Source organism: Quercus robur, chromosome 6, assembly GCF_932294415.1.
Source record: "Quercus robur chromosome 6, dhQueRobu3.1, whole genome shotgun sequence".
NCBI lineage: Eukaryota > Viridiplantae > Streptophyta > Magnoliopsida > Fagales > Fagaceae > Quercus > Quercus robur.
In genome coordinates, this window is record NC_065539.1 from 11,684,804 (window position 1) to 11,702,095 (window position 17,292).

At 32.7% G+C, this 17,292-nt stretch overlaps 1 protein-coding gene across 1 annotated transcript; it reads right to left on the minus strand.

The window, feature by feature from the left end:
* Positions 1 to 6,405: 6,405 nt before the first annotated feature.
* Positions 6,406 to 7,083, minus strand: LOC126689851 (ethylene-responsive transcription factor ERF011-like). The gene has a single exon (XM_050385022.1). The coding sequence runs from the start codon at positions 7,081 to 7,083 to the stop codon at positions 6,406 to 6,408; it is 678 nt and encodes a 225-aa protein (XP_050240979.1).
* Between the last annotated feature and the right edge of the window lie 10,209 nt (positions 7,084 to 17,292).

A 17,292-nucleotide genomic window follows, 5' to 3' on the forward strand; every position in this document is an offset into this window, starting at 1 on the left:
AATTTAAACAATTAATTGATGAAATGGCTATTAATCTTTGATCACCTTGAAATTTTGTAAACACAAAAAATATGTGAAGATAATGTAATTCAACGGTAGATTTGGCAAAATTCACATCGATTTTGCAAGTTACACTTGATGTAACTCTAAAAAATGTTACACCAACCAATAACTTATTGTTGAATTCATATTTTGAAAATCCAACCATTGGATCACATTTTCTATATGTTATTATCTTGCATGCCAATTTTCATGCCAATCGGATGTAATTTACCATTCGATCTTTAAACTCATATTTTATGCGTTATTTTAAACTACAAAAACTTGAATTTAAACAATTGATTGATGACATGGCTATTAATCTTTGATTACCTTGAAATTTTGTAAGCAAGAAAAATATATGAAGATAATGTAATCCAACGGTAGATTTGTCAAAATTCACTTTGAATTAAGAAATATAGGGTTAGGTTCAAGTTACACTTGTTGTAACTCTAAAAAATGTTACACCAACCAATAACTTATTGTTGAATTCATATTTTGCAAATCCAACCGCTGGATCACATTTTCTATATGTTCTTAACGTTCATGCTAATTTTCATGCCAATCGGATGTAATTTACAATTTGATCTTTAAACTCTTTTTATGCGTTATTTTAAATTACAAAAACTTGAATTTAAACAATTGATTGATGACATAGCAATTAATCTTTGATCACCTTGAAATTTTGTCAGTAAGAAAAATATATGAAGATAATGTAATCTAACGGTAGATTTGTCAAAATTCACATCGAATTAAGAAATATAGGGTTGGGTTCAAGTTACACATAATATAACTCTAAAAAATGTTACACCAACCAATAACTAATTGTTGAATTCATATTTTGAAAATCCAACTGTTGGATCACATTTTCTATATATTCTTAACATGGATGCCAATTCTCATGCCAATCGGATGTAATTTACCATTTGATCTTTAAACTCATCTTTTATGCATTATTTTAAACTACAAAAACTTGAATTTAAAGAATTGATTGATGACGTGGTTATTAATCTTTGATCACTTTGAAATTTTGTAAGCAAGAAAAATATATGAAGATAATGTAATCCAACAGTAGATTTGTCAAAATTCACTTTGAATTAAGAAATATAGGGTTAGATTCAAGTTACACTTGTTGTAACTTTAAAAAATGTTACACCAACCAATAACTTATTGTTGATTCATATTTTGCAAATCCAACCGTTGGATCACATTTTCTATATGTTCTTAACGTGCATGCCAATCGGATGTAATTTACCATTTGATCTTTAAACTCTTTTTATGCGTTATTTTAAACTACAAAAACTTGAATTTAAACAATTGATTGATGACATAGCTATTAATCTTTGATCACCTTGAAATTTTGTAAGCAAGAAAAATATATGAAGATAATGTAATCTAACGGTAGATTTGTCAAAATTCACATCGAATTAAGAAATATAGAGTTGGGTTCAAGTTACACGTGATATAACTCTAAAAAATGTTACACCAACCAATAACTTATTGTTGAATTCATATTTTAAAAATCCAACCGTTGGATCACATTTTTTATATGTTCTTAACATGGTTGCAAATTTTCATGCCAATCGGATGTAATTTACCATTTGATCTTTAAACTCATTTTTTATGCATTATTTTAAACTACAAAAACTTGAATTTAAAGAATTGATTGATGACATGACTATTAATCTTCGATCACCTTGAAATTTTGTAAGCATGAAAAAAATATGAAGATAATGTAATCTAATGGTAGATTTGTCAAAATTCACATCGAATTAAAAAATATAGGGTTAGGTTTAAGTTATACTTGATGTAACTTTAAAAAATGTTACACCAACCAATAACTTATTGTTGAATTCATATTTTGAAAATCCAACCGTTGGATCACATTTTTTATATGTTCTTAATATGCATGCCAATTTTCATGTCAATCAGATGTAATTTACCATTGATTTTTAAACTCTTTTTATGCGTTATTTTAAACTACAAAAACTTGAATTTAAAGAATTGATTAATGACGTGGCTATTAATCTTTGATCACCTTGAAATTTTGTAAGTAAGAAAAATATATGAAGATAATATAATCCAACGGTAGATTTGTTAAAATTCACTTTGAATTAAAAAATATAGGGTTAGGTTCAAGTTACACTTGTTGTAACTCTAAAAAATGTTACACCAACCAATAACTTATTGTTGAATTCATATTTTGCAAATCCAACCGTTGGATCACATTTTCTATATGTTCTTAACGTTCATGCCAATTTTCATGCCAATCGGATGTAATTTACCATTTGATCTTTAAACTCTTTTTATGCGTTATTTTAAACTACAAAAACTTGAATTTAAACAATTGATTGATGACATAGCAATTAATCTTTGATCACCTTGAAATTTTGTAAGCATGAAAAATATATGAAGATAATGTAATCTAATGGTAGATTTGTCAAAATTCACATCAAATTAAAAAACATAGGGTTAGGTTTAAGTTACACTTGATGTAACTTTAAAAAATGTTACACCAACCAATAACTTATTGTTGAATTCATATTTTGAAAATCCAACCGTTGGATCACATTTTTTATATGTTCTTAATATGCATGCCAATTTTCATGTCAATCAGATGTAATTTACCATTTTATTTTTAAACTTTTTTTATGCGTTATTTTAAACTACAAAAACTTGAATTTAAAGAATTGATTAATGACATGGATATTAATCTTTGATCACCTAGAAATTTTGTAAGTAAGAAAAATATATGAAGATAATATAATCCAACGGTAGATTTGTCAAAATTCACATTGAATTAAGAAATATAGGGTTAGGTTCAAGTTACACTTGTTGTAACTCTAAAAAATGTTACACCAACCAATAACTTATTGTTGAATTCATATTTTGCAAATCCAACCGCTGGATCACATTTTCTATATGTTCTTAACGTTCATGCCAATTTTCATGCCAATCGGATGTAATTTACCATTTGATCTTTAAACTCTTTTTATGTGTTATTTTAAACTACAAAAACTTGAATTTAAACAATTGATTGATTATTTTGGAGGTTGGGGTAGTTGGGAGGGTTTAACTTTTTAGACATTTGGGATGTAATTATTGATATGGTGTATTTAAATATGTTTAGTTTGTTGGTTTAACGTGGTATTGTATTTGCTATTGGAAAATATGAATTGTGGTTCATTATAGGTGCTATAAAATATGTATTTTAGGTACATTAAAAAAAAAAAAAATTATAAGTGCTAAAAAAATTATAAAAAAAGGACCTATTCCAATGCTTTTGAAAGCGCTGGCATAGGCCTTTTAAATTATATTCATTTAAGACCTATACCAGCGCTTTTGGGAACGCTGGAATAGGTGCTACCTATGCCAGCGTTTTTAAAAGCGTTGGTATAGGTCTTTTAAATTATATTCATTCAAGACCTATACCAGTGCTTTTGAAAGCGCTGGCATAGACAGTACCTATTCCAGCGCTTTCAAAAGCATTGGTATAGGGCGTATGCCTTTTCCGGCGCTTTTGAAAAGTGCTGGTACAGGTCCCGTGACCCTATACCGACATTCACTACATGGCGGTCTGAAGCGCTGGGAAAAAAAACCCGGGATAGGAATTTTGACCCTATCCTAGTGCTTTCTGGGGCTATCCCAGCGGTTTTGAAAACGTTGGGATAGCCCCTTTTTTTGTAGTGATCTAACTAACTTTCCGTTTAATTTCAAATATTATAGTAAACATGGGGCCTTATAATATCTATGAGATTATAAATTCGAAACCTTTTATCAGCATTTTGCGATCACTCCCATGAGATTTCTCTCTATAATAACTTGGTGCGTGTGGAACAGGGAACTACATATATCCGAGAGAATAGTTAAATACTTAAAAAAGTCTGGACAACCTCATTTTTAAAATAAAAAATTTTATTATAATATGTCAAAAATAACAAAGGTTTGTCATAATAAAATATTATATTAACAAGTTCTTCCACATTCCTGTATGCCCTCCACATTTTCACCATTTATTTATTTTTGACTAATTAAAGAAAAATTCCAACTTTAATCTCGCCTTTTGGTTTTGTAATGAATATATCATATGTGGAGTTCCGCATGGCCTCCACATTTTAGCAACTCAATTAAATTTTTTTTTTAACCTATTTATATAGGAATGGCTATGGGTAGAGTTTGGATTGAGTATACCCAAACTAGACCCAAATTGTTTGCCCATAGATACCTGGATTTCAATACTCATTAGCATCCATACTCAATTCATACCCAAATTTATTATCCACGAATACCCATTTCCGATCTAAACCCGCTTTTAAAAAATTATTATTTTTAAATAAAAAATCCAGACCATTTTAACTTAAAAACTAACCAATAACTTTATCTATTTAACACTTATAAATAACTTTCAAGTCAGATGCATCTGCTTCTTAACAAGCAAATTGCTAAACAAAGATGTTAAAGTCACTCTAGTACTCAACATTTGCCTCTGCCTCTTCAGTTCCGGCAATTTATATTATCTCATGGATGTGGACACACTCATGCTCCATTGTCTTATACCTGCAGTTCTTAACATTACTTTATGACAACAGAGAAAAAAAACAAATTTAATGTTTTGGGTTGGTGGAATATCAAAGAACTGAAAAATGTCAAAAATAAGTTATTTTAAACAATTTCCCTTCTCTTAATTATTTTTCAGTTCTTTTAATAAGTTATTACTGGAGTGAAGGCTCACTTATAAATATACGCTTGATTAAAGGTTACATATTTCGAGAACTTCAACAGAGCAGAGCTCAAAAGCAATAGTTTTTCTAGGCACACAACAGGTTGTGATAATCAATTACAGTTTAACAGTCATTATTGCAATAAAACCAATGACAATCCTATCTGGATGAAGCTTCAATATAAATAAGATCATGGGTCCAATTCAACAACCTAGTTCATTCATTTATGTCACACAAATTTTCCTGACTGTACAACTACAACAAACAAACACACCTCAGTAAACGATCCACGATACAAAAGTTGAAGCCGCAGAAACTAAAAAAATGCAAATTCACAAATAACAAAGAAGATTGAACATCAGTTACAGGTTGCAAACTAGTGAAGAAGATGATTGAGAATAGAGAGGCAAGAGACCAATGATCATCAAACGGTAACTATAATTGATTGTGAAGGAGAGATCCGTGGAGGTGCCGTGAGGTTGCTAAGGGCCAAGGGGGCTGAAAGTCTGATGTTTGATTTATTTATTTTTTAATTTTTTATAATTTACAAGTACCAAGTACGGGCCGAGTGTGGGTAATATCTATACCCAACCTGATACTTTCGGGTAATATTCAAACCCTACCCGATTATTATTCACTCATGATGTACCGGGTATTACTCAGAACCTACAAATTGGGTAGGGTCAGGTATTTATTACGCAATGAATTTGGCCATTTCTACTTAGATCCCCTTTTCATATCTGTCACCGTATTAAAAAGAAATAAGGTTCTCGGCATCCAAAAGAAAAATATAGCTTCAACAAGTCAAAGACAACAAGGAATAAGGGCAAAAGCGGCATTTGCATTTCTTATCTCATTTTCTAGCATGTTTTCTCTGTGTTTGAGATGCATTTTGGTGGGCCGATGGAAAATACCGAGCCCCACAATTTTCTTCCCTTCGTGTTTTCAACTCAATCAAACAATGACAAATAACATTTTCTCTTCTATATTTTTCATCATTTTTATTTTCAACCGATCCAAATATAACCTAAGTTAGGATAATATTAGGAACACTGTACTATGGAGCAAAAAATGTATTGTGAATATCTTGCCTACCTTTGCCAAGGAGGCAAGTAGGCCTTATAGCTTAGCTTCAAGTGGATTATTATTGGGTACTTCGGGAATATAATCTCCCCTCTCACATAGGGGTGGATTTCACATATCATGGGACCTATCCTATGCGAGAGGGAGAGAGTATATTCTTGGAATATCTAATAAATTTCCGCTTCAAGTGGTTGTTTAGGGCCATTCATGTCATCTAATTACTTGCTCTAATTAACAAGAAAGGAAAAAAAAAAAAAAAAAAAATTAGAACTGGTCATTCTATTTTTATTGAGTCAACTAACTACATTACTTGATAAAAATGAAATGGTTGCTGAGCATAGACTAGTTTACTCCGTAAATCAATAAACTGACCACTCATATGATTCCACATGGGGTAATTAATGAACTATCATTTCGACTCTTCATTATGGTCGAAATAGACATGACTTAATATTAATTACAAAGAGCATCCTTTTCCCTTATTCGATGCTCTATTTCTACCGTAATATAATCTAAGGTTTTATCAATGTGGGGCCCGTAAGTCCTTCATTGGTAAACCATTTTACTGAGTGGCGTCATTGGTAGGGTCATTGAGATTGTCAGGCCAATCCTTCAACAACCCTTCAAGTTCTGCCAACGTAAGCCGATCCAAAAACTCATTCTCTTCGTCATTGCTATTTGCCACTTCCAAAGTCTGTGTCTCGCTCTCTGTCATTGTCTCCGCATTAACATTTGGATTAACTTCGAGATTGTGGTCTTGTTCGGCAACCTGATCTTCTTCTACGTCGCTTGGCTTTTCCCCATAGTCTGAGAAAGGGAAATTAAGCTTGGCTCTGGGTCCACGGAACTTGATGGCAGCCTTATCGTAAGCCCGGGCAGCCTCCTCCGCCGTCTGGAACGTGCCTAGCCACTTGCGCTTCGCTTCCCTTGGGTCTCGAATCTCAGACGCCCATTTCCCCCAAGGCCTCTGCCTCACTCCCCTGTATCTCTTCTCATTATCATTCTTCTCCTTCTTCTTCTTCGAGCTCCTCTTGCTAGTTGATGGCAATGAGAAAGTGGCAGCACTAGTCGGGACTGGCTGTTGCTGTAGTAGTTGATGGTGTTGTGGGGTGAGACCATGAATGCCGCCAGTGATAACGTGCTTGAGAGCTGAGACCATAATGTCGTGTTCTTGTTCATCTGTTATTATTGTCCTCCAAGGACACCACATGTAAACACTGCTTGCATAAAAACCATCCATGTCTCATGTAGAAGTAGTGGCTTTCGGAATTCGGACAAAATGATAATTTTCTTTTTCTTTTTATGGAATGAGAGCGAGAGAGAGAGAAGAGTGAGGGATTAGAGTAAGAGAGTTCCTTGTGTTTCGACTTTCGATTCGAGGCCATTGAAGGTAAGGAGGGTGAGCAAAAGATTTATACAGTAACGGGTTGCGAGGGGATAGCTGAGTCCAATGTCCATGTAGCTGCCAACCTGTCATCTGAGCTTACGCGGTCTCTGTACTTTTTGCTTGCTGGATTTCAATGGGGACAACACAGGTGTTAACGTGGAGCTTTTAGATGGTGTGGTGGCCGGTAGGGGATCCAAACTCATGTACTTGGTCTCCTTAAATTAATCATTAATGAAGATATTTGCATTGCTGCATTTGCGTGGCGTGGGTTGCTGACTTTATTGTTACTGGTATCATTTACGTTACGTACGTACATCCATGATGAAGATAACCAGACATTATATGGCCCCTAAAATTCAAATGATTGGGAAATGATATGTCCATAATATTTTTATAATAAAGTTTAAGTGATAAGTTGTTATTAGTTGTTATTATTAGGGTAAAAAAATAATCTTAGTGTAAGTTTTAAATTTAAACTAATAATAACTAATCACCTATTATTTATTGTAAAAATTAATGTTATGGATATAACAACTCTCGTAATATTTTGATGTTACATACAAGATGGGACAGTCATTCCAACTGTCTTAAAACATTGCCCTATTTGGTCCCCTTCCAAACAGACTGAGTCAAGTCACGTGCTTTTTTTTTTTTTTTTTTTAACCTTAAGCTATTGTCTTATGAGAGAGAGGTATTACGTCCATAACAATTTTACAATATTTTCACAATAATTTTTTTTTTTTGTCTTAATAATAACAACCAGTAATAACCTGCCACTTTAGATTTGTTGTAAAAATATTGTGAAAATGTTGTGAACATATCATTTTTGTTGGTAAAAATATGGGTTCCCTTAAAAAAAAAAAAAAAACAAAAAGGTGGGTATTCACATTCTCACTTTTACACATTCCTCTTTACCCGTCAACCAATAGATATAAAACAAAAATAATTATAATTATAAACTAACATTTTTTTTTTGGTATTATACATGTTATTCAAAAATAATACATGAATTTGCCATTATTTTGTTTCTCTCTCTCTGTTTTGTTTTTTTTTTTTGTTTTTTTTTGAGGAAGATAAAAAAAGAAAAGAAAAAAAGACTTGATATATATTGGGTTTATAAATCTAAGGATATTTAAAAAAAAAATTCAATGTAACTCTAAGAGATGAATTAAATATAAAGATCTCATTTTTTTTTTTTTTACAAACTTATTAGATTTCAAATTAGACCAATACATTATCCCTAAACATCCAAATCACCAATATCACATTCTTAGGAATTTAAATGCCAAAAATAATGTGAATTCTACCGAATTAAACTTGCATAATTTAAATAGTATGTTTGTCATTCTGTGTGTATATATAAAGAAAAAATAAAGTAATTATTTAAAAATAGGAAAAGAAAAACTGAAGGTGTTTTTTTTTCCTACACGTGGAGATTTCAGATGGATAAAAACTTTTTGAAGGTGGGATCCAAATGAAATGATTGATCTCCATCCGTCCCCTTCATGAGTTTGTTCAAACTTTGCATTGCTGCGCTTGGGCGGCCTGTGATGTTTGACAGCGGAGCATCCCAACCAACTTAACTGTACGATGGATTTATATCCCTTCTTCCAATCAGTCTGAAACAGTCAAACCACGTGCTGGTCTTTTTCTTTCCTTTTTACCGTACGAAAGCATACGTCATTTAAATGAGACATTTTTTTTATATTTATATATAAATTGAATAATATTTATATTTTGATATTTTTTATTTATAAAAAAGTTTATGTTTTGCTTTTTAAGATATAAAATTACTATTGATTATGTTCAAGTTCTGCTAATTTTTTTTTAATTTAAAAATTGTAATATAATTAAAGAAAATGTTAAAGAATGTCCTAAGTATATTAGTTTAATGAACTATTTTTAAAAATATTTTATAAAAAGATGATAAAATAATTTCAAGCTATTAAGACAGTGACACATAAAAGTGTCTACCTAGCATACAATATCATCATGACTTAGGGACTTAGTTGCTAATTTCTTGACAACATTGTTACCCTTGCTTGTGACCATTTAAATCTTGTAATAGCAAAATCTACTAACTGAAGCCGTGACATCTTGTAATAGTTATCCAACACATGCATTAGAAGAAAGAATCTAGCATTTTTATAAAATTCAATACGGAGTAGTTTTATTTATGTAAAAACTGTCGGTATCAGAAAAAATATCATGTAAGAGATAGTCATTATCTCTCTTAACAATGTTAGACTTTTAAGTATTGGACATTGAATTTTAGTAATGAATCTGTCTAGATAATTATTAATTTTAATAGGAAAAAAAAGAAGAGTATTCACCATTCATATATGTTTGGGAGATTGAAATTTTTTGTACTCTAAAAAATTACTATCACGAACAAAGTAAAATGTATTAGCATAGTGTATAACATTCAAAAATAGAATAATTTTGTAAGAATAAATTTTACTCATTAAAATTTTTGGGTCTTAGTTACACTTTTAGACATAAACAATGCATTCTACGAGTTATTTTATTTATTTATTTATTTTTAACTAGGTGATCAGCCTTCATTTTTTTTATACAATAAAATAAATAGATATAATATGTTCTAATTTATTTGGGGGCTTTGGGCCATTGCCTAAATGGCCTAAGGGTTGAGTTGCCTTTATCTCTAACTTATTAAAAAACCAAAGGTATTTATCTCTAAAAATTATAAAGTGGAAGATTCATTTTTTTATGAACTTAATTTTCAAAATTATTACAAAGATATTGTTGATGATGAAATAGCATTACATTAACCATAACTTCAACATGTGGTTGTTATTTTATACTAAAGAGAGTCTAGAGCACAATATAATCTTATAACATTTTTATAACACTCTTAATATAATCTTACAACATGTTTATAACACTCTTATTTTAAGCTGTGGTGAGTTTAAATAAAATTTTTAATTTAATTTAATTTTTTATTATAAAAATATTATGAGATTTTATTAACTTCGTAAAAGAACTCAATTCTAATTCCATACTTAAAAATGTATTGGGAAATGAAAAATTAAATTGGACGGCAGAATTCACCCGAGTGGATGCATCCTGCATGTGTCCAAGTTAGTCAGTTATGCCGCCAAATATCCATAACAACTGGTTTGACATAAACAAATGAAACATCCCCTTTGTTTCTAATACTTTTCGGAACAATAAATTGGCTGTTGCCTGCTGAGCTGGCTAAAAATGTTAAACATGTTCAAATCGACAGGCCTATTTCACAGTAAAACCATGGGTCCCCATAGTTTTGGAAACAAGAGCGAAATTGCGTTCCTTTCATGTCATCGAAGTAAAAAACATTATTTCACCCTCTCTTTTCCCTCTGACCATTCTTTTGTTTTTAATAGAAAAGGCAATTTTTTTGAAGATAAAGAACAAGACAAGATTACAGAACATGTAAGTTAGAGCTTAGAGGCCACCAACGATCTCAAAAGCTGAAGACGCTCCTCAAACCAAACATTTTGTAAAATACTTACTGGTTTATTTGAACAATACAGTCCAAGATTAACACTCCAGCCACTGAAGCCCACCAACGCTACCTTTATATATATAGCGTCAATCAAGTGACCCCCAAGAAGAGAGTGAAGGCCGGGGTTGGAGAAAGAAATTACTTCAAAGGGCAATGGTCTCAGAGACAATGGCTCCAAACCCTTGACACCCAGCTCACAACCAAAGAGAGCTACAGAGGGTACCAACTCTATGGCTTCTCTCTGCTCATCACTATCATCAGATATGTTCTTTTGCTTTGACCAACACTGCATAACTCGCTTCAACTGAACTATTATGTTACACTTTTATTAGGCATCTCTGGTTCCAAGTAGCACGGGTTGTTACAAAGTATGCTCTGTTTGCTATTTCATTTAATTACTTCTTTTTTTGTTGTGCATCATTATTTTCATTGCACAAGGTAATAATTAAAGAATCGCTTTGGTTGGTTCTCGAATCTGCTTCAGAATACAAAAGTAATTCTGGTGATTTGTGGAATTCTTGAAAAGCTCTAGGACTTTACTCTTTAGGAATTGTGAATTTTCTTTTCAGTGACACCCGGCTTTTGTGAGATGTCAACTAACCAACTTCATCTTCATTTTATTTACTGCCACCCGTTCATCATCTCCGGTGAATTTTCAACAGCTAACACAGCGGCACAGCCACTTGTGAATTACAAATTATATACGCAAACACATGGCCTCTTAATTTGTAGTTCTCAACTTCTCATATTTTTCTTAAATTCTTTAAACTGTTATAGTGTATGGACGTTTGTAAAAATATCCGCTAGTTGTTCATTTACATTGAAGAATTCCAATTGTATTTCACCTTCTTACACCAATTTTCCGATGAATGATGATGACGTTTAATTTGCTTTGTTCTACTGTGAAATACTGAATTTTTAGTTATAGCAAGGTCTGACGCATTATCATAGTATATTATAACTAAAAATAACTTGAGCTTTCTCAACATACTTTTAATCTACGGTCACTAAAAGCCATTGGTAGAAGCCTTAATTTGCTGCGGTTGTACTCAACCGTGGAGTAAAAGCAAGGAAATTAGTATACTTAAACGGTTGGGATAATTGTTAAGATAAGTGTTAAAAATAAAGGGGCTCCCCATTTCCGGGTGTTTTTCCCTGCCAAGATTTTGGTTTTAACTTTGGCTTGATCACCATTACATTGACCAAAAGTTTGATGGGTCGAGGCCTTAGTGTTGGGATTGATGATTTGGTTTGTCCAATCAATGCCTTTGTAAGGTTGATATAAAGCCATGGTTGTTCTCTAAAAGTAAAGGGTCTAAGAATTTAAAAGTGGATTCTAGTAAAATAGAGATTTACTGGACTTAACTAATGCTAAATTTGGTTCTGGGCTAGAGCCAGTGGAGGGATTATTTAGCTGTTGTATTTTATCAAGAAATAGTTTTACTTCTAAGAGGGAACATATGTTTGGGAGGAGGTTTTATGGGGCAAAAACTAAATTTTGTGATAAGGGGCAAATGCATGATGTCACAATTGAGCGTGACATACTGACACTGTTGGGCTTAGTGATCCGCAGATAGTGATGCCAGGTCAAGAGGTTGAAGTGGAAGTTTAGGGGCAACCACGCCATTGTAGTGGACGGTCTTCCAGTTGAAGTGCTTTGGGATGTTCACTATGGGCAATGCAGTTTTCATGTTCCAAACTTGCCTCTCAGCTGAGAAGTTATGGTCCAGCCATTCTATTTTTGATCCTTCGGTATTAACTTGGTCATACTATTAGCAATTTGGAGATTCCCAATCACAAGCTCTTGGTTTCTCATTGATTTTGTTTACTTGGAAGAATGAATAGAAATGTATTTTTCACTTTTGAGTGTGAACAAATACTTGTAGCTGCGGTTTGATTATAAAAAAAAAAAAATGTGAATTATGGTTCTCCATTATTCCTTCTCATTTTACTTCTCAAGTAATTCATAAGTTAAATAGCATAGAACTGTTACTGGTACTCTTGCTTGCTTTTAATAGTTCAACTAAGAATTCTTGTTTTGAACTAGAATTTGAGGCTCCTCTTAAGAATTTGTGGTAATTGTTGGAAAATTTCAACTCACAACTAACCTTTAGGTGTTCATTGGAAATATTGTTTTAATGGATATTCAAAATGTTAATGTTGAACTATGATTAATGCCATACATTTATGTCTCCTAAATTCTTTGTGTACTATATTACCCATTAGATAGCCTACAATCTAATTAATATATCTACTATTATATATCTATAGGTATTAAGTCACAAATTGAACTTGATATTGAATCAGTGTGATCTCTCCACACTTCAAAATGCAAATGAACCAGAATTGTTCTTTTTCTTGTGATTTCTTTTGCATCTATTGCAGGCTACATATAACCAGAATTCTTTAATTTACTGTGAAACAAAGAGCGGTGGAACTAGTTTCCTAAGCCACATGTTACGTTAAAGCTTGACTTTTTCTTTCAATAGTTGGGAATTGGTGCAAACTTCCTGGCCTTGTTCTACATAGGTAAGGAATTATATCTCTCTGACACTTGTTAAAGTATTTGGTCAAAAAGGAATTTAATTAATTTGTCTTGACAATTTGAGATTTGTGAAACAGTCTTCGTCTTGCTGCACACAGTAGTTGGTATCTTAAATACTAAATTTTTTTCTTTAAAATTTATTATAAATAGATTGTCTAATTATAGATTCTTTCTTTTTTTATTGCAGGCATACAAGTATTCACCTGTATCTGCTTGGATTCAGTTTCTATTGATGATAATGTCATAGCTCTCTGTTTCTTTGATGAACAAGAAAATGGTTTTGTGTTGGAAAATATGGCTAAATAAACAAGATTTGATTCAACAATATAAACCCTAAAAAATTAGCAATGACAAAAAATAAATAGATAGAGTTAGAAAGATCTCACAAATTGACTATAGGATCATGTAAATTGCGTTGTCCTTAAATATTGATTCATACCACTTGAAGTAAAACTTGGTGCGAATGGCATTTTTTGGCCGAACAATCTTCTAAGATTAGACTATAGCAATTTCTTCAAGTTGGACGCACACCCAAGCAAGAAGAACCAAGAACAACCTTATTTGCTTTTTCTTAATACCAAAATTAGATGCTGAAATTTCTATGGTGAAGAGCAGAACAGAGGGAGAGAAGTTGTGGAGTGAGGCTGGAAAAAGAAAAGGATGATTAAAAGAAAATGAGGGCTGAAGGGTTTTATAAGCCAAAGGTAAAGAAGGAATAGTGGGCTGGCTCCAACGGTCATTATGCATGACTAATGACCAACAAAGAAATAGAGACAAGCCCAAACCCAACCCATGCCCAACTCTAACATCTAAGGTGAATGCCATCATTCACCTTATAAACACGTAAAACAGTTCACTTCTAACTAATGTGGGACACAAAGCACAATGCTGAGTGTTTGAAAGTTTGAAACACAACCTACTCCAACATTTTGTACCTAGATCGAATAAGTAGGGAAAAGTACTCTTACAATCAACAATTGAGCCTGCCCAATCATTATCTGATATCCAACAAGCTTAGTGTCTTTTTCTTTCACATACCTGATACCAAGTTTCTTTGTACCTTGTAGACACTGTAGAATTTGTTTTGCTACTGTGAGGTGGAACTTGCTCGATTCATTCATAAATCTGGAGATGAGATTGACTGGATATACAATATCTAGACTTGCACTTCAATTAAATTAATTAAACTTCCAACCAAACTTCGATAGTTTCTTGCATCCACTTTTTCTATGCTATCATTTGAGTGAAGCTTCTCGTTCAATGCCATTAGGGTGGACACACAGTCTACAGACAGTGGTTTACTATTGTTCATATGGAACCTTTTGAGTAGGTCATCTAGAGCTCCAATGTTTTTTCCTCCCAGTGGATGCGAATATGTGATTTCTTCATTCATGACTTTTATCCAAATTGCTTCTTTTGCAACTTCTTCAAAATAAAAAACGTAGCTTGTTTTTACTTTTTCAAGCTATTTTCATATGCACTTCTTGCATGTTCAAAATGCCATTTTCGTGCTCTCATTAACCACCGATGTTTCACTATTACCTTTTTTACATAATCTCAATCAACATTTACTTTCCACACATTTCTTGGGGTTTTGATAATGATTTTCTCGCACACAATTTATTTTTTACATTTTCTATGTATATTCACTTTTCTCACACCTGTTTTTACGTTTTAAAATAAGTATATTAGTGTATATAATTGTGGATATGAGTGTGTGAAAAAAACTGTGAGAAAACATTTACCGCATTCCTTATTGCCAACTATAGATAGATTATGCTAAAAATAGCTTAGGTAGCTAAGATGAAATATATGACTGCTAGTTTAACTGTTTAAGTACACTCTAGCGTAGAGTAAGCTACTATGACCATTGATTATCTCTCGAAAAGAAAGTGTAAGCTAATGTGACCAGAAGCCCCTTGCAGCAAGTTTTCTTTCCGAGTCTCTAAGAAAAGCTTTGCTGGTTCATATATAATGGTACTTTTTAGATACTTCATCTCTGTCATTTGGGTGAATAACTGAATACACAATGTTAAATTATGTTCTGGTGCTCATTTATATAAATAGTTTCACGGAAAAAAGAAAGTTTCACTCGATGAGGAAATATTATATTTTGCTCTCAATAAGCTCATCTGTAGCTTGAGTTCCTGATAACTTGTGTGAAATGTTGAAGCAGGGATGGGTGGTTCCAAAGCTCCCTAAAAAGTCCAAGGTTATGATTGAGGTCAAATGCATTGTTTGCTATTGACTGTGAGAAGCTTCTCTGTGAAAATAACACTGAGCTTTGTGTTGTAGTTCGCAATTTACAGGTACTCATTAATTTGCCTTGCGTTCAGTCTCTTCTTCATAGTTCATACAATAGTTATTCCATTGTTCCGCCTCTCTATTCCCTGAGTAATGCTAGGATCACATAAAGTTGCACAACTTAATGTGGTCCAAGCATTTCTCCTATTCCCTGGGGAAGAGAATGCTTCTCTCTTTGGTCAGCTGCATTTGTCAAGATAATGTAGCAGCAAGATCAACAAGATCAGAAGATCAAAACGACCAGTAGCTTAGTGTTGAGACCTGACACGACTTGTAGCTCATAGTATCAGTTGGTGATAGAGTTAGTTAGGGACACGCGTAACTAACCCATTGGACCATTGTAAATTCTGTTATAGGCAGAGAGGATTGGCACCATTGTAAATTCTGTTACAGCCTAATCTTGTATAAATATCCTAAATCCCTTGTAATCTATTCAGTTAGTAAACACACAGCAATTCTTCTATTAGATTCTCATATATTCTCTCTAGAACTTTCTCTGGAAATTCCTTTCTTTTCATTACGTACTTGTGATATGTAAAAGAGACGGATATGAATTTATACAAAATTTAAGATCTTGATACTTAATATCTATTCTTGGCCCTCTTCACAAAAGTTTTACAAATTGACCCATGAAAACCAAAAAAAATCTGACTGTTCCTCATGCTCAGTTGCTCCAAGAACACCAAGATAAACCAAAATACCAGCAAACAATTTACAATTCTAGATAATAACCAACAAACGAATTACTTGTATGGTCTATAACCAGTGTTGATGCCACGTTTAGTCTAAGGTGTTCCCATGAACACCCTGACTTGGAAAAAAATAAAAAAATATATATATATTAATTAAATTTTTTTAATTTGTTTACCCTTAAAATAAATTAGGAATACCTTTAACCAAAATTAGGAACACCCTCAAATAAAAAAATAAAAAATTATTTGTTCTACTTTCAAGGAAAAAAAAATGCCCAAAAAAATTTTTGAACTAAAATTTGGAAAAAAAAAAAATTGTAACAAAGCAAGCCTACAAGGGAAAAGAAGCCCAACATCAATCCTAAACAATAGATTACAAACCCAATCTAAAGAAAAAAAAAAAAAAAAAAGGTAAAGCAAACCCAACATGGTAGCAAACCCACAAATTATCAAAAACATAAAAATAATAATAATAATAAAAAACCAAAACCCAATATATGCGATTACAACCTAACCTAAAGAAACTAGAGCAACAAATTCATCAAGTAAAGCAAAACCAGAATAGAGCACATCAACAACAACAACCAATGGACGACACCTCCACCTCGAGCAACGCTGCAATAGAGCACATCGGTCGTCACATCGGGCCTCAAACTTGAGCTCCAAAACTAGAACACATTGAGCATCGAAGATTGGAGATCAGAGATCGGTCTGATCGGATCGGAGATCGGTCTTCCTCGCCTCGACATGCTACTAGATGGCGCCGCCCCTCAGCCTCAAGCCTCCCTGCTCCCTCAACCTCAAGGTATTTCATCTTTTTCTCTCTTTAGTCTCTTACATATATGGGTTAATGGGTATGGGTTTCTCTCTTAAACTCTCTGTCTCTCTCTTTATCTAAAGACTAAAAGCAAATGAGACTCTCTCTCTCTCTCTCTTTGAGACTTTATTTGAAAATTTATCTGATTGCTTAGCTTTACCTTATCACTTTATTAATTTTTACCCTTATTTTTGAC

Bases quoted from the DNA above. Each gene is read 5' to 3' on its own strand.
- LOC126689851 (XM_050385022.1), bottom strand. From the start codon at position 7,083: ATGGATGGTTTTTATGCAAGCAGTGTTTACATGTGGTGTCCTTGGAGG.